At 43.3% G+C, this 22,048-nt stretch overlaps 1 protein-coding gene across 1 annotated transcript in view; it reads left to right on the forward strand.

The window, feature by feature from the left end:
• Positions 1–22,048, forward strand: part of UBE2H (ubiquitin conjugating enzyme E2 H) — a 58,043-nt gene that overhangs the window by 24,358 nt on the left and 11,637 nt on the right. The window contains exons 2-3 of the mRNA XM_070946875.1: positions 19,464–19,540; positions 21,539–21,613. Of these exons, the coding sequence (XP_070802976.1) occupies positions 19,464–19,540; positions 21,539–21,613 (152 nt within the window). The remainder of the gene's footprint in view (positions 1–19,463; positions 19,541–21,538; positions 21,614–22,048) is intronic.

Here is a 22,048-nt window from a genome sequence, read left to right on the forward strand (position 1 = left end):
CTTCTTCCCTTACTCCTTCTCTCCCTCTCTCTTTTTCCCTCTTTCTCCCTCCCCTCCTTCCCATCCTTCACCTCTCCCTTCATCTTCCTTCCTTCCTCCCTCCCTCCCTGTGCCTCTGCCTCTCTCTTTATCCCTCTTCCTCCCTCCCTTCCTTTCTTCCCACTTAGCAATAGGCCATAGATTTATATACCGCTTCAGAGTGCTTTCCAGCCCTCTCTAAGCAGCTTACAGAGTCAGCCTCTCGGCCCCAACAATCTGGGTCCTCGTTTTACCGACCTCGGAAGGACAGAAGGATGAGTCAACCTTGAGCCAGATTCGCTTAACAGCTGCAAGATTCCCTTAACAGCTGCAGTAACAAGTGGCAAAAGTTCGTACAGTGAGGCACATCCTTTTCAAACAACTGCCTTACTTAGCAATGAAAATTTGGGGGCTCAGTTGTGCTCGTAAATCGAGAATGGCCCGTACTGAACCTCTTGACAGTGACGGTGACCTTCCTTGGCGTATATCAAAATTCAGTGCCTTCGAATCCTGAAGTTTTTTGGTTGTGCACAGGTCTTCCTCCCTCCCCCCCAAAAAAGCCCCCGGGTTCCTTTTTTAAAATCTCTGCCGGGGGAGAGAATGACTCTGGGAGAAACGCAATCCTGCTGACCTTTCTCAAAATCTTTAAATCTGGCTGGGCCAAAGATTGCACCCGCCAAGTATTGATTACACGGAGTGCCAAAGAGAGAACGAAATAATCCAGCCTCGGCATTCTTTCAGGATTGCTTAGCTCACGTTTGGGGCTGATCCTTTACCCAGAGGAGAACCAGGGCATCTCTTGAGCTGGCTGCTGTACAGCTAGTCCTCGACTTACGGCCATAATTGGCGGCCAAAACTTCCGTTGCTAAGTGAAACCTTTGTTAAGTGAATTTTGCCCCCATTTTATGACTGACCTTGCCTCAGTGGTGCAGGGAGCACCTCTTTCTCCTTCTGTCCTGGCCACTTTTTACAGAGGCACGATTGAGAGCATTGTAACAAACTACATCACTGTTGGGTTTGGTGGCAGCAGTGCCTCAGAAAGTCCCTACAGAGAGTGGTGAGGACAGCGGAGAAGATTATAGGAAACTCGCTTCCCATTATTCAGGATGCTGCTTACAAGCGCTATGTGCTTAGAGCTCAAAGCATTGTTAGAGACCCCACACACCCAACTTCACGGTCTGTTTCTGTTGCTCCTCTCTGGGAGTGGGTTTCGGAGTGTTTCTCGCAGGACTACCAGATTCTGGAACAGCGAGGCCATCCGTCTAGTAAACTCGCAAGATTCGTTTTTCTCACCATGTACATCAATACAAACTAGACTGTGTTGTTTCTCTGGGTCATGTAACATATGTGGATATATGCATAAATTTGTATTTATTTATTCATTTATTTTGTCAGGGAGGTGGTGACCCTTTGAGAGCTGTATGCCATGAAATTTCATTTTAATGTATGCTAATTAGTGTACATTCAGAGTGACAACAAACTTGTTATTCTATTCCATTCACCCCAGATAGCTGGTTTCCACTCCACTGTCTCAGATAAACTCAGAAAAACCAGGTTAAAACCATAAAGAACATGGCTCAGCTAACCAGGTGTTAATGACTTTGTGCAAATAATAGCTCGTAAATTCCCATCTGCTAATCCTCCTGAGTCCATATTAAGTCTGGAGAAAGTTCTGGGAGAAATGGCAGCACCCAGGGACCTTCGCTCCCAAACGAGAGAGCCTTTGGGGGAGTGGAGTGGAAGCTTTGATTGAAATAAAGCTAGTTTGTTCATGAACAGAGGGACCGAATCAAGATCTGGCGAAGTTCTCGTGCCGCTTTACAAAGCTTTAGTAAGACCACACTTTGGAATATTGCATCCAGTTCTGGTCACCAGAATACAAAAACGATGTTGAGATTCTGGAAAGAATGCAGAGAAGAGCAACAAAGATGATTAGGGGACTGAAGGTTAAAACATTTGAAGAACTGTTGCAGGATTTCGGTTTGGCTAGTCTAGAGAAAAAAAGGACTGGAGGAGACGTGATAGCAGTCTTCCAATATTTGAGGGGCTGCCCCAAAAAAGAGGGGGCCAACCTATTTTCCAAAGGATCTAAAGGCAGGACAAGAAGCAAGAGATGGAAACTCATCAAGGACAGAAGCAACCTAGAACTAAGTAGGAATTTCCTGACGGTGAGAACAATTAACCATTGGAACGACTTGCCACCAGAAGTCGTGGGTGCTTCATCACTGGAGGTTTTTAAGAAGAGACTGGACAGCCATTTGTCTGAAATGGTCGAGGGTCTCCCACTTGAGAGGCAGGTTGGACTAGAAGACCTCCAAGGGCCCTTCCAACTCTTATTATTCTATGCTCTAGAGCTAGATTTGGCAGGTGGGGTTTCTCTTTTTTAACCAGTTGCAAGAATTGCATTTTCTAACTGCAGCAGGAATATTTTTTTAAACTCTCCAAAATGATTGTCCCTTCTCTGGGCTAGGCAAAAATGTGTGAGTTAGTGTCATAAAAATGTGAGTTTAATAGAGGATGCTCAAGTGGTGTTTTTTTTTTTTAATTTGATTTATATGCCGCCCTTCTCCGGAGACTCAGGGGGCCTTACAATGCATCAAGCAATAGCCTTCATACTTTTGTATATTTTATACAAAGTCATCTTATTGCCCCCACAATCTGGGTCCTCGTTTTACCTACCTTAGAAAGGATGGAAGGCCGAGTCAACCTTGAGCCTGGTGAGATTCGAACCTGCAGTAATTGCAGGCAGCTGGTCTTAATAGCAGTGCTTTAGTCTGCTGCGCTACCAGGGCTCCTTGCGTGTGGGTATAGGGTTAGTGTTGGCATTAAGAGATGGGTAGAGAAGGAAGAATTAGAATCTTTCAGTCCAGGTACACGTGGTCCTCGACCTACGACCACAATTGAATCGTTGAAATTTCCGTTCCTAAGTGAGACAGTTGTTGAGAGTTTTGCCCCGTTTTTATGACCTTTTATGCCATTTGCGCCGCATTTTGTGATTATTATTTTTTTATTACCACAGTTCTTAAAATCACTGCTGTTGTTAAGTGAATCATTTAGACGTTGTGTGAATTTGACTTTGCAAAAGGGGATCGCATGACCCCTGGACACAGCAACCGACATAAATACTATCCAGTTACAAAGCGTCCGAATTTTAATCACGTGACCATGGGGACGCTGCAACGGTCATAAGTGTGAACAACGGTCATAAGTCACTTTTTTCAGCACCTTTGTAACTTCGAATGGTTATAGGTGCAGCACTACCTGTATTAAAATTGTAATCCTATTTTTTTTTTTGAAAAATCCAGTAATATTACTTCTTTTCCTCTTGGCATGGAACTAGCCGGGCGAGGAAAAGTCTCCGTTTTTGTTTTTAAAATTAACAAAATTTCTAGACCTCTTTGCGAAGTGTCTTCCTGCACAGGGACGAAGAGATGGGTTACGTAGGGTTTTTTTTGGGTGTGTGTGTGTATTTTTAACACTGCCCCATCAGGAACTGAGATTTAGTGGCTGAACCTCTATGAGGTTCAGAGGTTTCGTGGCTGGTGATCTCTTGGTGGTTTTCTTACAGACGTTTCATGACCCAACTAGGTAACGTCATCAGCGCTGGAAGGGTTTGGGAGGAGGGGAAGGAAGCAAGAACTGTGGGGGTCCTTGGTGATCGCTGAGCTTGGTGGTTTTCTTACAGATGTTTCATGTCCGAACTAGGGAACATCATCATGGTTAAAAGGGAATGGGGTTTGTGGAGAGGAAGAAGAAGAGAAAGGAGGAGGAATAAAGGGGAGGGAGGGAGGGAGGGAGAGAGGAAGGAAGGAAGGAAGGAAGGAAGGAAGGAAGGAAGGAAGGAAGGAAGGAAATGAGAAGGAGGACGCGTGGTGTATTCTGAGCTTGGTTGTTTTCTTGCAGACATTTTATGACCGAACTAGGGAACATCATCAGGGCTAAAAAGGAATGGTGCTTGTGGAAAGGAGGAAGAAGAGAAAGGAGAAGGAATAAAGGGGAGGGAGGAAGGAAGGAAGGAGGAAATGAGAAGGAGGATGCTTGGTGCTCTCTGAGCTTGGTTGTTTTCTTGCAGACATTTAATCACCCAACTAGATAACATCATCAGTGCTCGGGACCTTGAATGGGTGGGCTTCAACTTGACCTAGATTGTCCCCTGTGGCCTCTCTCTTTGGATTCATCCTGGGTTAGCATTGCTGGCTGGGGAATTCTGGGAGTTGAAGTCCCCACCTCTACACGTTAACCATGTTTGACAAAAAAACCAACCAGAGATGATCCAGTAAGGGGGGGGAGGGAGAGAGATGATGATGATGATGATGATGATGATTAGTTAATCTTTAGTGAGATTCACAGCCTTGGAGGCTGGTTAATAGCTCAGCAGCTCGAGTCCTAACCAAGGACCTAGGAACTGTTAAGGTATCGTTGGAGGATGTAATTATTATTATTATTATTATTATTATTATTATTATTATTAATTAAATGTGAAACTCAGTCGACTGAACATTCAAAAATGCATCACAAATACCATTGACTGGTGCTAATGATTGATACGGGTTGCTGCCAGCGTCCTAGGTATCAACCAAATATATTATTATTATTATTATTATTATTATTATTATTATTATTATTATTATTATTATTATTGTTATTGTTATTATTTAAATGTGAAACTCAGTCGACTGAACATTCAAAAATGCATCACAAATACCATTGACTGGTGCTAATGATTGATACGGGTTGCTGCCAGCGTCCTAGGTATCAACCAAATATATTATTATTATTATTATTATTATTATTATTATTATTATTATTATTATTATTATTATTATTTAATCTTTAGTGAGATTCACAGCCTTTGAGGCTGGTTAATAGCTCAGCAGCTCGAGTCCTAACCAAGGACCTAGGAACTGTTAAGGTATCGTCGGAGGATGTAAGCTGTTCCGAGTAAGGTGGTTTTTTGTAGAGTCAAAATGTTCAAGTCCGGCAAATTTAGGATTTCTAAATAGCGGGGTAGCCCTTTGGGTATTGCTCCAAGGGCTCCAATTAACAATCGGGACAACACACGATTTCTTTTTCCACAGTCGCTCAACTTCAATTTGCAAGTCCCGGTACTTTGTGATTTTTTTTTTTAATTTTTTTTAATTTTTTATTGAAAATTATTAAAAAATACAGAAAAAAATATAATAATATGGATAGAATTGCAGAGAGTAATATAATACATATAGAGTTTTAAAGTATCAATTTTCGCCTGGAGAAAGTACAAACTTCCATTAAGCTAACTCATCAAACGAAAGGAAGGTTTAGCCAGAAAAAAAATTCTCAATCGTCATGCAGTACTCCTGGAAGTATTTACCCACGTTCACATTAAGGTTAATATTTTCGTTCTTCTTAAGATTTCTTTTTTTGCAGCCAAGCATACCATCTGTCCCAGCTCCTATATAACCCCGATTCTTGTCTATCTCGCAAAAGTCCAGTAAGCTTGTCTGCTTCTGCACAGTCCATGATCTTTGCAATTAACATAGCCTCCGATGGGATATTTTTAGATTTCCATTCTTGCGCGAACGAGATCCTGGCTGCAATGATGATGTGGAGAGCCTTTGTGATTTTTTTCTTGCTGCTTTATTTATTTGTTATTTATTAATAATATTTATTAAATATTATTAAATATTATTTATAAATAAATAATAATATTTATTATTATTATTATTATTATTATTATTATTATTATTATTATTATTATTATTATTATTATTATTATTATTTTCAATTTATATGCCGCCTTTCTCCGAAGACTCAGGGATTAACTCCTCTGCCTTGAAGCCAAGTGAATGCCCACCTACTTGTATGTACTGAGTTGACCTTACTAATCGCGACACGTCAAGTAGCCTCCTTCCTGGTTAATATTGGACGGGAAATCTCCCCACCCGTAGGCTAGACTGGAAAGCAAACAAATTCAGGAGGCCAGAGTAGAAAATAATTTCCATTCTGTTGACCCCCAAAACTTGGTAGATAAAGTCAGTTGAAGGAGAGACGTTCCTCGGGTAGGAAGGGAAGTTTTAGGTTGGGCACGGAGGCTTGGCTTCCTGCCCAAGAATGGCTCGGGGAAAACATTCCTGCGTCCTTCTCCCGTCGTAGGTCTACCCAGGAGGAAGGGGAAGGAGGAGGCCCGATCCTGGCATTCATGGGTTGACCTTGGATGTCCGGTAACCTTCAGAGGGACTGGTAGCTTTGTCTCATGTGCTGCCAGCTTCCTGCCTCATTGTGTTGGTTCAGCAGGTGGCATGGGGAAAGAACATTCTTGCCCAGACTTAGTTTCCCCAAGGGAGTCCTTTCGGAAAGGATTGGCAGCGGTGCCCCTTGTGGGGTTCATCGGTCAACGCCCTTGGTTCTACCAAAAATGATACCTTCAGCTGCATTAATGAACGTTACTTCTGGTGCTTGGTTTAAGGCAAGGGTCTCCAACCTTGGCAACTTTAAGCCTGGCGGACTTCAACTCCCAGAATTCCCTAGCCAGACTTGCTGGCTGGGGAATTGAAGTCCACATGTCATAGAATTGCTAAGGTTGAGAAACACTGGTTTAAGGCAGGAGTCTGCAACCTTGGCAACTTTAAGCCTGGCGGACTTCAACTCCCAGAATTCCCAGAATTTAACCTGGAAACAGAGAATTTAACCTGGATCAGAATAAGTAAACCCCTTCCAGCACTGATGATGTTATCTAGTTGGGTCATGAAACGTCTGCAAGAAAGCAAGTCAGCTCAGGGTGCCCCAAGGACCCCACAGCCCTCCTCCAAAACCACCACTCCGCAAACCTCCACACCCTTCTAATACTGGGAGCTGAAGTCCGCCAGGCTTAAAGTTGCCAAGGTTGAAGACCCCTGGCTTAAGGAGCAGATAGCAGAATAAACAGAGTTGGAAGGGACCTTGGAGATCTTCTAGTCCAACCCCCTGCTCAGGCAGGAGACGCTAAAACATTTCAGACAAATGGCTGTCCAGTCTCTTCTTGAAAATCTCCAGTAATGGAGCACCTGCAACCTCTGGTGGCAAGTAGTTCCGCCGGTGAATTGTTCTCACCGTCAGGAATTTTCTCCTTAGTTCCAGGTTGCTTCTCTCCTTGATCCGTTTCCATCCGTTGCTGCTTCTCCTGCCTTCAGGTGGTTTGGAGAAGAGGTCCTGCCTGGTTGTTAAGCGAATCACGTGGTGGTTAAAACAAATCCAACTTAGCTTAGCTTGTCTGAAGGCCGCCGTTGGCAAGCATTTGAACCCAGGACTCTGCAACAAGGTCGTCAATACAGGTCGTCCTCGACTTAACGGCCACAGTCGAGTCCCAGCATTTCTGTTGCTAAGCGAGGCATTTGCTCGAGTGAGTTTCGCCCCATTTTACGACCTTCCTTGCCCCCGTTGTTAAGTTCATCGGTGCAGTGACAGGGTCGTTAAGTGAATCCGGCTTTCCCCGTTGACTTTGCTCATCGGAAGGTCGCAAAAAGGGGATCACAGGGCGACGGTCATAAATACGAGTCAGTTGCCAAGCTTCTGAATTTTGATCGCATGGCCGCTGGAACGGTCGTAAGTGTGAACAGCGGTCCTAAGTCACATTTTTCAGTGCCGTTGAAACTTCGAAGGGTCACTAAACGAACTGTTGTAAGTCGAGGACTCCCTGTATTGTCCTTTTCTCAACGCCTGGCATTCTTCCCGGTTTGTTGGCACCGTCGGTCGGTCGTGCTGGCAAAACGTCGCTCATTCTTTTCATTCTCTTCTGGGTTATTCATGGCTGCTTCAGGCATGACGTTGCTGTTCCTTAGACTTCCTCTACAAGCTTGTTTTTCAGTTGTCCCAAAGGTGCTATTTTTATTTTTAGTTTTGTTTTGTTTTGTTTCAAGAGGCAACTGGACTTTCTCGGGTGTTTTTTTTCCCTCTTTGTGAAGACGTTTCGCTTCTCCTCTAAAAAGCTTCTTCAGTTCTAACTAAAGTTCTGATTTATTCCCACAGAAAATGATATCAGAAGCTGCAAAGTGTGATTGAGGGAAATATCTAGGGAGATTCTCAAGTTATCCAGGCCGTGGTGCTTTTTGTCAAGAGGCAACTGGACTTTCTGGATATTTTTTTTTTTCTTTGAAGACATTTCGCTTCTCATCCAAGAAGCTAGAAAAAGGGCAGAGAAGAGCAACCAGGATGATGAAGGGACTGGAGGCTCAAACATACGACGAACGGTTGCAGGAACTGGGCCTGGCTAGTCTAGAGAAGAGAAGGACCAGGGGAGACAGGAGAGCATCTTCCAATATTTGAGGGGCTGCCACAGAGAGGAGGAAGGGGGTCAAGCTATTGTCCAAAGCCCCCCGAAGGCCAGACAAGGAATAATAGATGGAAACTGATCCAGGAGAGATTCAACCTGGAAATAAGGAGGCATTTTCTGACAGTGAGAACAATCCACCCATGGAACAGAAGTTGCCTTCAGAAGTTGTGGGAGCTTCATTTCTGGAAGCTTTCAAGAAGAGACTGGACTGCCATCTATCAGAAATGGTGTGGGGTCTCCTGCTTGGGTGGGGGGTTGGACTAGATGACCTCCAAGGTCCCTTCCAACTCTGTTATTCTGTTATTATTCTGTTATTCAGACGTCGTGGGAGCTTCATCCCTGGAGGCTTTCAAGAAGGGACTGGACTGCCCTCTGACAGAAACGGTGTAGGGTCTCCTGCTTGGACTGGGTGGACTAGATGACCCTACGAGATCCCTTCCGACTGTTAATCTGTTAAAGCTTCCTCAACTCTGACTGGATTAGTGGGGAATGGAAGAGCTGAAGAAGCTCCTTGGATGAGAAGCGAAACGTCTTCAAAAGAAAAACCAAGGAAGTCCAAGTTGCCCCTCGAAAAAAACACATTTGGGACAACTTGGATGACTTGAGAATCTTCATAGACAATTTGTTTTTTTTCAGTTAATGCTGATTTCAGGGGTGAATTGCATTTCGGGTTGGCAAGGGGGAAAACCTTAGAAAGTTTGTCCGGCCTAGAGGAGCCAAGCGAAGAGCGGAAGCCGACCTTGTGGTGACAGGCAAGTCCTCAGCTTAACGACCACAATGGAGCCCAACGTTTATGTTGCTAAACGAGACGGTTAACTGAATCTTCCTCCATTTTGCAGCCTTTCTTGCCACAGTCCTTCAGGGACGGTTGTTAAGTGAATCTGTCTTCGCTTGTCAGAAGGTCGCAAAACAGGGTCACGTGACACACACACACACACACACACACCCAGGACACTGCAACCATCATAAATACGAGACAGTTGCCAAGCGTCCGAATTTGGATCACATGACCCTGGGGACGCTGCAACGGTCGTAAACGTGAAAAACGGTCATAAGTCACTTCCCCCCCCCCCACTGCCGTTGTAACTTCAAATGATCACTAAACGGATGGTTATAAGTGCAGGACAATCTGTATTAAAATTGCAATCCTATTTTTTTTTAAAAAAAAATCCAGTAATATTAGTTCTTTCCCTCTTGGCATGGAACTAACCTGGATAGGAAGCGTCTCGATTTTTTTGTTTTTAAAATAACAAAATTTCTGGATCTCTTTGCAAAGCGTCTTCCTGCGCAGAGCCGGAGAGATGGGTTATGTAGTTTATTTTGTGCGTTGGGGGGGGGGATTTTTAACACTTGTCCCATCAGGAACTGAGTTTTCTTAGCTGAACTTTTTTGGAACTTCAGTGACGAGGATATGACAGAAATCCTGAGAATGTCGCTTTTTTCAGTGACGGCGTAACGCTGAATGGTCACTCAGTGAACTGTCGTAAGTCGAGGACGGCCTGGGTTAAAGATTCCTTCCGCTGGAAAGGATGTTGAAAACTTAGCAACGGTGGTGGTGTACTCGCCCTCTCTGAACTCCGTGTTGCTAAAATGAGTTTTGCAAAGTTTCCACTCCCGTCTCCATGTCCCTCCGAAGCCGGAGAAACCTGTTTGGCCAGCGAGTAACCTGATTTAAAAAAAACAACAACAACAAGCTTTGTTTACATCATGGTTACACCATCCAGATTGGAATAGCTCCGGTTCTATGGAGACCGCATTGCATTCCGACATTATAGAGGTATATTCCTCCAAGCTACGACCAGCATTGAGCGCCAAATTTCCATTGCTAAGCGAGACAATTGTTCAGTGAGTTTTGCCCCCATTTTACCACCGTTCTCGACACAGGTTGTTAAGCGAATCGTTTGGGTCATTAAACGAATCTGGCTTCCCCGTTTGTCTGCCACACTGCCTGTGGAAAGTGCAGCCGCCGTAAATACAGGCCAGTTGCCAAGCCTCGGCGTTTTGCCTTGGTCGTTAAGTGTGAAAAACCATCGTAGGTTTCTCAGTGCTGTTCTCGCTTCAAACGGTCACTAAACGAATGGTCGTAAATCAAGGACTAACAGTAGTAAAAGAGCTAAGTATTCACTGGTGCTGTTTTCTATATCAGAGGTGGGGAACGATGGGCCTTTTATGACTGGCGGACTTCAACTCCCAGAATTCCTGAGCCAGCCATGCTGGCTCAGGAATTCTGGGAGTTGAAGTCCTCCAGTCATAAAAGGCCCATCATTCCCCACCTCAGATCTATGTACTATCCGACTTAAATACTCATTCCCACAACTTTTAGCTTAGTGAAACATTACATCGTGTGGCAAATTTATATGGCATAAACTTTGTCACAAATCATTTTATGACATGAGGCAACTGTCATAAACCATTTCCTGTGCTTTTGTTTGACTACAATATACATACATACATATATATATACATTATATATATATATATATATATATATATATATATATATATATATATATATATATGTATAAAAATCATAAAAATCTTGCATAAAAATCTTGGTTTACGTAGGAAGAACCTGGCTAAAGAGAAATACATACATACATACATATATGGCACACACTTCTTGTGCCATATCCGTCATCGGACATTGGCGATCCTATTTTTATCAACAGCCACACGAAAAAGTGCTGCTGAGTTTTGTCCAAACAAAACTTAGATTTTGAAGCCATTAAGGTTTTTTCTTCTGCCTGGACCTCCTTTGCCTTCAATCTTCCCTTAGAGGATTAAGGGAAGGATGCCGTATTTTTCCAGGTGTCACATCACATGTCCAAAATATTCCAACTTTTGCTTTTTTAAAAAAATGGTTTTGAGAGTGTATTCGGTTAACAGACGCGACGGGAAAAGTCGTAACATGGCAGAGGAACTCACTTAACCAATGTCTCAGTTAGCAAGATTAATTTTGGGCTCCATTGTGGGTCGTTGGTCGAGTTGTCATCGGGGAAGCCAGCAGGAAGTCAGACGTTCCACTGAGTTATTTGACAAATTGGCTTGTTCTGATCCTGGAAATAGAATAGAGTAACAGAGTCGGAAGGGACCTTGGAGGTCTTGTAGTCCAACCCCCTGCTCAGGCAGGAAACCCTCTCCCATTTCAGACAAATGGTTGTCCAATCTCTTCTTTAAAACTTCCAGTGTTGGAGTACCCACAACTTCTGGTGGCAAGTAGTTCCACTGATCTTTCTCACTGCTAGGAAATTTCTCCTTAATTCCAGGTTGCTTCTCTTCTTGATTAGTTTCCATTCATTGTTTCTTGTCCTTCAAATGCTTTGGAGAACAGCTTGACTCCCTCTTTTTGGGGGCATCCCCTCAAATATTGGAAGACTGCTATCATGTCACCCTTAGTCCTTCTTTTCATCAAACTAGACATATCCAATTCCAGCAACCGTTCTTTATATGTTTTAGCCTACAGCCCCCTAAAATCATCTTTGTTGCTCTTCCCTGCCCTCTTTCTAGAATGTCTCCACATGGGATCTGGATCATTTGTGATCGCACTGTTGCTTCCTAGTTACTGAGCTCAAAATACAGAAGGCCGGTGGCTACCACATCCTTAACTGTAATCTCATTTTAACTTCAGTTACGTTTCTTTGGGGAAGAAATATTGCCGGGGGTGGGTGGGTGGGTGGGTGGGTTTTGAGATATCGTTTCACTCTGGCTGTCAACCTTTGCTGCCGCCTTGAACAAAATGTGCTTCGCTTAGAATAAGGAGAGCTCATCCACCCGGGTGTTTCCATAAAAAGCCACTTGTGCAGGCAACGTGCGTGCTAATTCTCCCATCGGTACAAGGTTGTTTGTAAAAGAAGAAGAAGCAAAAAAACCTGAATCTGTCCAATTTCCAAGTCAGAGTGATCCGATCTTGGCAACTTTTTAAGAGGGGTGGACTTCAACCCCCAGAATTCCCCCAGCCAGCATGTTGAAGTCCGTCCATCGTAAAAGGCGTGCCAGGGAATTCTGGGAATCAAAGTGCACCCCTCTTAAAAGTAGCCAAAATTGGTCCATACCGACCTAGAAAGTAGATAGCAACTTTAAGAGGGATGGACTTCAACTCCCCGAATTCCCCCAGCCAGCATATTGAAGTCCCCCCTATTTTTAAAGGGTGACCAGGGAATTCTGGGAATCGAAGTGCACCCCTCTTAAAGTAGCCAAAATTGGTCCATACCAACTTAGAAAGTGGATAGAAACATTAAGAGGGATGGACTTCAACCCCCAGAATTCCCCCAGCCAGCATGTTGAAGTCCGTCCATCGTAAAAGGCGTGCCAGGGAATTCTGGGAATCAAAGTGCACCCCTCTTAAAAGTAGCCAAAATTGGTCCATACCGACCTAGAAAGTAGATAGCAACTTTAAGAGGGATGGACTTCAACTCCCCGAATTCCCCCAGCCAGCATATTGAAGTCCCCCCTATTTTTAAAGGGTGACCAGGGAATTCTGGGAATCGAAGTGCACCCCTCTTAAAGTAGCCAAAATTGGTCCATACCAACTTAGAAAGTGGATAGAAACATTAAGAGGGATGGACTTCAACTCCCAGAGTTCCCCCAGCCAGCATGTTGAAGTCCATCCATCGTAAAAGACGTGCCAGGGAATTCTGGGAGTTGAAGTGCACTGCTCCTAAAAGTTGCCAAGATTGAGACCAGACTGACTTAGAAAGTGGATAGCAACTTTAAGAAGGGTGGACTTCAACTCCCAGAATTCCCCAGCCAGCCTTTTTAAGGTGAGTGGACTTCCACATGCTGTGGCTGAGGAATTCTGGGAGTTGAAATCCACTCCTTTAAAAAGTAGCCAAGATTGGGCCACACTGCCTTAGAAAATGGATAGCAACTTTAAGAGAGGTGGACTTCGAACTCCCAGAATTCCCCAGCTAGCATGTTGGAAGTCCACCCATCTAAATAGGCTGGCTGGGGAATTCTGGGAATTGAAGTCCACCCCTCTTAAAGTTGCTATCCACTTTCTAAGTCGGTACAGACCAATTTTGGCTACTTTTAAGAGGGGTGGATTTCGATTCCCAGAATTCCCTGGCAGTTGAAGTCCATACATCTTAAAATGGCCAAATTCGGAGCAAGAGAGACGCAGGGAATTTTTCCAGGGTTAGCAAAAAATAATTTTTAAGTGCAGGGCTTAAATTGGAACAGCAAAGGGAAAAGCCCGCGGGAACCTGGCTGCAAACCTCATCTTAATTATTCAGACTTCCTGTTTTTCCCTTCGATACGGCAGCATAAATAGTTGTTCATCCAACCTGAAGCCGTACTTCCTTCTGAAAACTGCCAGGGTTGCACCAGCCTGAATAAACATTTCACAATTTTAGGAATCCGTGTCCCGTTTCTGGGCCACAAGGTATCTGGAGAAGTTCCAGCTCCGGCTTCCAGCTGGACTTTAATTCCCTTTGAATTAATCTTAGGATATTTGAACTGGGCCTACTGGTTTTGTTTTAACTCGTAGACGGGGAGCCACCGACAACGCCAGCACGGCCAGATATGTCATCTTGCCGCAGGGCGTGTGCGTCTTGCTGTTGTGGTGTCTTATGGAAGAAATCTGTTTTGTGGGATTCATTGTGGTGGTGGAAAGGACATTATGCATAAGCAATTAGCCACAACCATATGAGGATTTTCAGAAATCGGCCTTTTAGATCGGAAGGATTGGATAATTCATTGCACACATGTTGTGCGTTGACAACAAGGGTTTGAGTTGAATAAAATCGGCCAGGGCTGGGCCAAGGCTTTGTTTTGAGCTGCAAACGCAGGTAGTCCTTGACTTATGACCATAATGGAGGCCAAATTTTTGGTTGTTAAGTGAAACATTGGTTAAGTTTGCTCTACTTTTCTTGCCAGAGTTGTTAAGTGAATCACTGGAGTGGATAAGTTAGTAACCCGGTCGTTAAATGAATCCGCCTTCCCCTTCGACTTGGCTTGTCAGAAAGTCTCAAGAGGGGATCATGTGACTCACTGCAACCGTCATAAATATGAGTCAGTTGCCGAACATCTGCATTTTGATCACGTGACCGTGGGAAAGCCGCAGCGGTCGTAAGTGTGAAAAACGGTCGTTAGGTCACTTTTTTCAGGGACGTCGCAACTTCGAACGGTGACTAAATGAACCGTTGTAAGTCGAATTGAGCCCAACGTTTCTCTTGCTCAGTGAAACAGTTGTTAAGTGAATTTGGCCCCGTTTTGCAGCCTTTCTTGCCACGGTTGTTAAGTGAATCACCGCAGTGGATAAGTTAGTAACCCGGTTGTTAAGTGAACCTGGCTTCCCCTATTGACTTGGCTCGTCGGAAGGTCGCAAAAAGAGATCCCGTGATCCCGAGACAACGCAACGGTCATAAATACGAGTCAGTTGCCAGGTGTCTGAATTTTGATCACGTGACCATGGGGATGCCGCGACGGTCATAAAGTGTGAAAAATGGTCGTAAGTCACTTTTTCCAGTGCCGTTGTGACTCCAAACGGTGGCTAAACAAACTGTTGTAAGTCGAGGACTACCTGTACTAAACAAACAGCCCAGTACCGCGACAACATAAAGAGCCGAGGTGGCACGGTGGTTAGAGTGCAGTACTGCAGGCTACTCTAGCTGAAGTTCAGCAGTTCAAATCCCACCAGGCTCAAGGTCGACTCAGCCTTCCATCCTTCCGAGGTCGGTAAAATGGGGACCTAAATTGTTGGGGGCAAAAGGCTGACTCTGTAAACCGCTTAGAAGGGGCTTCAAAGCGGTATGTAAGTCTTAAGTGCTATTGCTTAGGAAGGAAGGAAGGAAGGAAGGAAGGAAGGAAGGGCCGTGGTGGCGCAGTGGTGAGACTGCAGTACTGCAGGCTGCTTATGCTGCCTGCCAGCTGCCTGCAATTTGGCAGTTTGATCCTGACCGGCTCAGCAATCGAGTACCGAGGTACCCGTGTACTAGGCGTTTTTCTGCTGTCAGTTTTCTGTGTTTCTGTTAGACCTTTGGCGGGTCTGCAAGATCTCACCACATTTACAAAAAAGGATGTGGAGACTTTGGAAAAAGTGCAGAGAAGAGCAACTAGGACAACGAAAAGCCTGGAGACTAAAAACCTACGAAGAACGGTTGCAGGATTTGGGTTTGGCCAGTCTAGAGAAAAAAAGGACTAGGGAGGACATGACGGCAGTCTTCCAGTATTTGAGGGGCTGCCCCAAAGAAAAGGGGGTCCACCTATTCTCCAAAGCACCCGAAGGCAGGACAAGAAACAATGGATGGAAACTCATCAAAGAGAGGAGGAGGAAAATTGTAGGGTCCTTGGTGCTCTGTTTTGAGCTCGGTTGTTTCCTTGCAGACGTTTCGTAACCCAGCTAGGGAACATCATCAGTATTAGAAGGGTGTGGAGGTCTGCGGAGTGGTGGTGGTGTTGGAGGAGGAGGACTGTGGGGTTCTCGGCGCTCCCTGAGCTTACTTGCTTTCTTGCAGACCTTTCATAGCCCAACTAGATAACGTCATCAGCGCTGGAAGGGAAAGGGATTTGTTAGTGGGGAGGAGAGGAAAAGGAACATGGGATGAAGTGGAGGAAGAAGGGAAGAGGAGGAGGAGGAGTGTGGGGTCCTTGGTGCTCTCTGAGCTGACTTGTTCTTTTGTTTTTTTGCAGACGTTTCATGACCCAACTAGGTAACATCATCAGGGCTAGAAGGGAAGGGAAGTGGGAAAAAGAAGGAGAGGGGGAGGAGGGGGAGGAAGAAGAAGAAGAGGAGGAAGACTGTGAGGTCCATGGTGCTGTCTGAGTGTGGTAGTTTTCTAGCTTTGCTGGCTGGGGAATTCTGGGAGTTGAAGTCCGCCAGGCTTAAAGTTGCCAAGGTTGGAGACCCCTGTTTTAGCAGACATTTCATGACCCAGCTAGGTAACATTATCAATGCTGGAAGGGGTTTGCTCATTCTGATCCAGGTTAAATTCTCTGTCTCCAGGTTAAATTTCTATGAAGAACTTTAGGGATAAAAAGAGAGTTTAGTTAGTTTTCTTTGGTCTCTTTTTTGCCTTTTGTTGTTTTCAATCCTGTCCTTGAAAGCCAGTTTGGACCAGTCTTTTTCAGCACTTAAAAAAAAAAAAAGGGTGGGGGGGCACTTCTGCATTCTCCTCCTCCCTCCCCCCCCTCCCAAATTGTCTCAAGAAAACTGAAATCAGCAGCTGCCCTCTCTGAAAATAACACGTCTATTGTCTAGAGCCCAGTTTCAGATTTGGCACAATCCGAGCTTCGGGAGATGTTTCTTTCAGCAGGTTATTTGAGGCCAAAGGAATATTTTAGACTCACAAGCTTGTTTTTCTTTCTTTCTTTCTTTTTTTTTGTAACTGGGCTTTTACATCACTTTTTCCTGTGGGTAATTGGGGGGGGGGGGGAAGAGAGAGAGAAAGAGATTTGCAAGTGTTTTTGTATTTTCCGGTTCAGTTTTTCCGCATGATCTCTGCGAAGCCTGATAGCTCTTGCAGAAGAAAAACTCTTTTTTATCGGGCAGCGAATGGTTTGCTGAAATAGAAGAGGAATATCGGTTTGGGAAAATGAATAGGGAGGCCCTAGGAGAACGAATGTCAGGTAGGAAATAAACAGCAGGTGGAGCTTCTTAAAATATTTGGAATTGCTTCCAAATATTGGGACGCGAGCCAGGATCCTTTGAAATGCTGGAATCTGCACCCTTCAGAGAGCAATACTGCATGTCATCTTAGCTTTTCTGCAGTTGTCCAATATATCACCCCCAATCCAGGGTAGAATGCCAAATTCAATTTACCGGACTTATTTACTGTACTATAACAGTGTTTTTCAACCTTGGTGACTTTGAGATCTATAGGCGTCAACTCCCACAATTCTATTACAGCCAGCGGGCTTTAAAATGGCTGGACTTCAACTCCCAGAATTCCCCAGGCAGGAAGTTTTAAGAGGGGTGGACTTCAATTCCCAAAATACCTGGGACTTAACTCCCAGAATTCCCCAGCCAGAATGCTTTACAATGTATGGACTTCAATTCCCAGAATTCCTCAGCCAGCATACTTTAAGATATGGCCTTCAACTCCCAGAATTCCTCAGTTAATGTTTTAAGATATATGGCCTTCAACTCCCAGAATTCCTCAGCCAGCATACTTTAAGATATGGCCTTCAACCCCCAGAATTCCCCAGCCAGCATGCTTTAAGATGTTTTGCCTTCAATTCCCAGAATTCCCCAATGGGCACGCTGGCTGGGGAATTCCGGGAGTTGAAGCGTCTCCCTCTTGGAAGTTGCCAAATTTGAGAAACATTGATCTCTAGACTGTGTGAACGAGGCCAAATTGTCTCTTTTATTATTGCTTGGTAATTTCCAAGCCATGATTTGAGAGTTAGGAAGGATTGTGAGTTTGATGGGAAACTGATGTTCTTCCCCTTGATGACCCATTTCCAATGACTGTGGGGGGGTTTTTTGCCATTTTGCTCCGGGGTTTCTGGACCCTGGTTGAGTCTTCCGTAGGACTACTACTTCCGTTGGACTACTCTGCCTTCTTCGTTCTCCTCTATCACTTCTCCTCCATGTCCTTTTCCCCCTTCATCTTGCTTAGGGAAGTCTACCCCAGTTGGCTTCTTCTGAGCATATCTTCTGCAAATGGAAGTTTCATGGATTCTTGACTTTTTTTCTGACTCTCCCATCTCTCGTTGCGATGGCCCTCCTCTTGATGAAATGAAAGGGTAGGTTTCATCAGATAAACATGCCAACATATTTCTCCTGGCTTTGAGAAAAGACTGGGCGGTGTCCCATGTCTCAGAAAACCCATGAGCCACAGTGAGGCATCCGATCTGGAGATCTTTGCCAGAGGTCTGCCAACCCTCCAACTCTTTGTCTTCTCCTGTGACTCACTCAAGCTTATGATCTGCCCCCACCAAGTCTTGGAGGAGTTACAGCAGCAATTTCCTCCCTTGGCATCGGTTCCAGGATGAGATGCTGTAGTTGAAGAGACACAAGACTTCTCCATCTTAGAAGAAAAGTTTAGAGAGGTTCTCTGGGTGGAATTCTCAACCTGACCTGTTGTTGTTTTTCAGTCACTAAGTACGGTCCGACTCTGGCCCCAAAGATGATAAATGATGGACAGATAGACAGACAGATAGAAAATATGATATAGATAGATAATAAAATATAGATAGATAGACAGACTGTCTGACTGATTGACTGGATGGATGGATATAGAAGAGAGATAGATGATAGATAGATAGATAGATAGATAGATAGATAGATAGATAGATAGATAGATAGATAGATGATAGATAGATAAGACAGACAGACGGTAGGTAGGTAGGTAGGTAGATAGATAGATAGATAGATAGACAGACAGATAGAAAATATATAGATAGATAATAAAATATAGATAGACAGACTGACTGATTGACTGGATGGATGGATATAGAAGAGATATAGATAGATAGATAGATAGATAGACAGATAGATAGATAGATAAGATAGACACAGACAGAAAGACAGGGTAGGTAGGTAGGTAGGTAGGTAGGTAGATAGATAGATAGATAGATAGGTAGATAGATAGATAGATAGATAATATGATTAGATAATATGATATAGATAGACAGACAGACAGAAAGATAGATAGATACCTAGTTTCCCCCCCAAATAAGACCTCCCCTGATAATAAGTCCAATTAGGCTTTTGAGCGCATGGCAATAAGACCAAGCACTTATTTCAGGGTTCAAAAAAATATAGGACAGGGTCTTATTTTCAGGGAAACACAGTAGATAGATAGTTTGATTCAGATAGATAAGATAGATCAATAGATAATATGATTAGATAGATAATATGATATAGAAAGACAGATAGATAGAAATAGAGAGATAGATAATACGATATACAGAGAGCAAACCCTACTCCCTTCTAACACTGATGATGTTACCTAGTTTGGTAATAAAACATCTGCAAGAAAACAGCCCAGCTCAAAGAGCACCAAGGACTCCACAGTTCAGTCCTGAACTAGAAATATTTTAGACAGATAGACAGACAGACAGACAGACAGACAGATACTTTAAATATTATTTCAGTAATTATTTCAAGCTGACTCAGTAGTATCTGAATGAATTTCGTTCCTGGACTTTTCTTAAGTGAGCAGGTTTCTTAATTTATCTGCGCTGCCAACGTTTTCCTTGACTCCGACGCCTCCAGTATTGAGAGCAAACACGAAGTCACAATCCTAGGAGGACTCAACGAATTTGTAGTGAAGTTTTATGGACCACAAGGAAGTAGGTATACCCCTGAGTCACATAAAGATGTTGGAAGGAAACCCTTTTTCTTGCTGATTGATCTCTTGGGGGGCGGGGGTGGAGGGAAGAATTGGGAAAAATAAGAGATGATTTGGGGAGATGATTAATGCCCAGGTTCCCTCTGCCTTTTAAGACCCAGGAGATATTTTATACTGGGTTAGTTAAGCCTCAAATCCCTTTAAGTGGGCATTGCCTTCTCTGGCTGCCAATAGCTGTCAAAATTCTTGAACCCAGGTGTTCTGCAACCTTGGAAATCTAGTTTTACTGGAAATGCTCCTGTGATCTTCTCCATAGAAAACCCTTGTTTTCTTATTAAGCTATGCCCTCTTTTCACTTGCATTTGAAGAAGCAAATAAAAAAGTTTACATACATACATATATAAACTTTTTGCAAAAGCTTCCTCGAAAGCAAGTGGAAAGACGGCATAGCTTTTCTTTCTTTCTTTCTATCTATCTATCTATCTATCTATCTATCTATCTATCTATCTATCTATCTCTATCTATCTATCTATCTATCTATATCTATCTATCTATCTACCTACCTACCTACCTACCTACCTACTTACCTACCTTATCTATCATCTATATCTATACCTACTTACTGATTGTATCATCTATCTATCAATCACCTATTATTTCTCTATATCTGTCTGTCTAACCATCCCTACCCACCTATCTCTATCTGTCTGTTTGTCCAACTATCTATCTATATTTATCTATCTACCTACCTACCTACCTACCTTATCTATCATCTATATCTATACCTACCTACCTACCTACCGATTGTATCATCTATCTATCAATCACCTATTATTTCTCTATATCTGTCTAACTATCTGTCCCTACCCACCTATCTCTATCTGTCTGTCTGTTTGTCCATCTATCTATCTATTTTTATCTACCTACCTACCTTATCTATCATCTATATCTATACCTACCTACCTATTGTATCATCTATCTATCAATCACCTATTATTTCTCTATATCTGTCTGTCTAACTATCTATCCCTACCCACCTATCTCTTTATCTATCTGTCTTCCTACCTACCTACCTACCTTCTCCCTACCTCCCTACCAACCGATCGTATCTATCATCTATCTATCAATCATCTATTACTTCTCTATATCTGTCTGTCTAATTATCTATCCCTACCCACCTACCTCTATCTGTCTGTCTGTTTGTCCATCTATCTATCTATCTATCTATATATCTATCTATCGACAAACACACAAATGGCACTAGTGGCCTATTAGATTCTTTCACAGCAGGTTTCAAAACAACAAAATTTAAGAAGGGGAAAAAAATTAAATGGAGATGGATTCCCGGAATAATAAGAGTTGGAAGGGCCCTTGAAGGTCTTATAGTCCAACTCCCTGCTCAAGCAAGAAAGTACAAATGCAGTGCTTAGAAAATAGAGAATAGTGGGTTGTTGTTGTTTTTTTTAAATAATTAAACTAGATTTAGGGCTTCTAAAATTGATAATCTAGAACCATCTTTCTAGGATTTTCTTTGCCGTGCTGATAAGGTGTTTAGGGTGTTACTGTCTTAATATTCCCATGCAGTATTACTGTCTTGATGCTTTAAAATTTATTTACAGTCATTCTTAATCTTAAAATTTGCAATGTATACGTACAGTTAGTGCAATATTTCTCAACCTTGGCAAATTTAAGACGGATGGACTTCAACTCCCAGAATTCCCCAGCCAGCATGGCTGGCTGGGGAATTCTGGGAGTTGAAGTCCATCCGTCTTAAATTTGCCAAACTTGAGAAATACTACATGAATGTATTTAGAAGCAGGCAGCTAAAATCTCTATATAAAAAGAATAATGCTAAACTACTAATGGAAGCTCTTTTTTTCCCATCCTGCCTTGTTAGAATTTAGTGTCTCTCTTGCATGTCTTAATTAAATAATCTTATATTTGGAAGCGTCAAATATACAACTTAACCTTCCTTTTTGAAAAACCTTCCAAATTTCAGCACCGTACGAAGGTGGCGTGTGGAAAGTTCGCGTGGACCTTCCTGACAAATACCCTTTCAAATCCCCATCTATAGGTAAGAGATTAAAAACTTGTCATTTTTTTTTTTTAAATCCATTTTAAGACAAATTCGAAAGCCCATCAAGAGCAAGTTGATAGTTCAGCTTATGAGGAACCCTCTTAAAATGCCTATCACTTAAATGTGAGCCAGCCGTGTGCTGCAGCGGCCAAAAAAGCCAACGCAATCCTGAATTGCATGAACAGAGGGATACAATCAAGATCAAGGGAGGTACTAATACCACTCTACAAAGCCTTAGTAAGACCACACCTAGAATCCTGCATCCAGTTTTGGTCACCACACTATAAAAAGAGATGTTGAGACTCTAGAAAAAGTGCAGAGAAGAGCAACGAAGATGATTCGGGGACTGGAGGCTAAAACATACGAAGAACGGTTGCAGGAACTGGGCCTGGCTAGTCTAGTGAAGAGAAGGGTTGGGATGACATGATAGCA

This window comes from Pituophis catenifer, unplaced genomic scaffold (assembly GCF_029215685.1).
Source record: "Pituophis catenifer annectens isolate HBS135680 unplaced genomic scaffold, rPitCat1.0.hap2 SCAF_7, whole genome shotgun sequence".
Lineage (NCBI taxonomy): Eukaryota > Metazoa > Chordata > Lepidosauria > Squamata > Colubridae > Pituophis > Pituophis catenifer.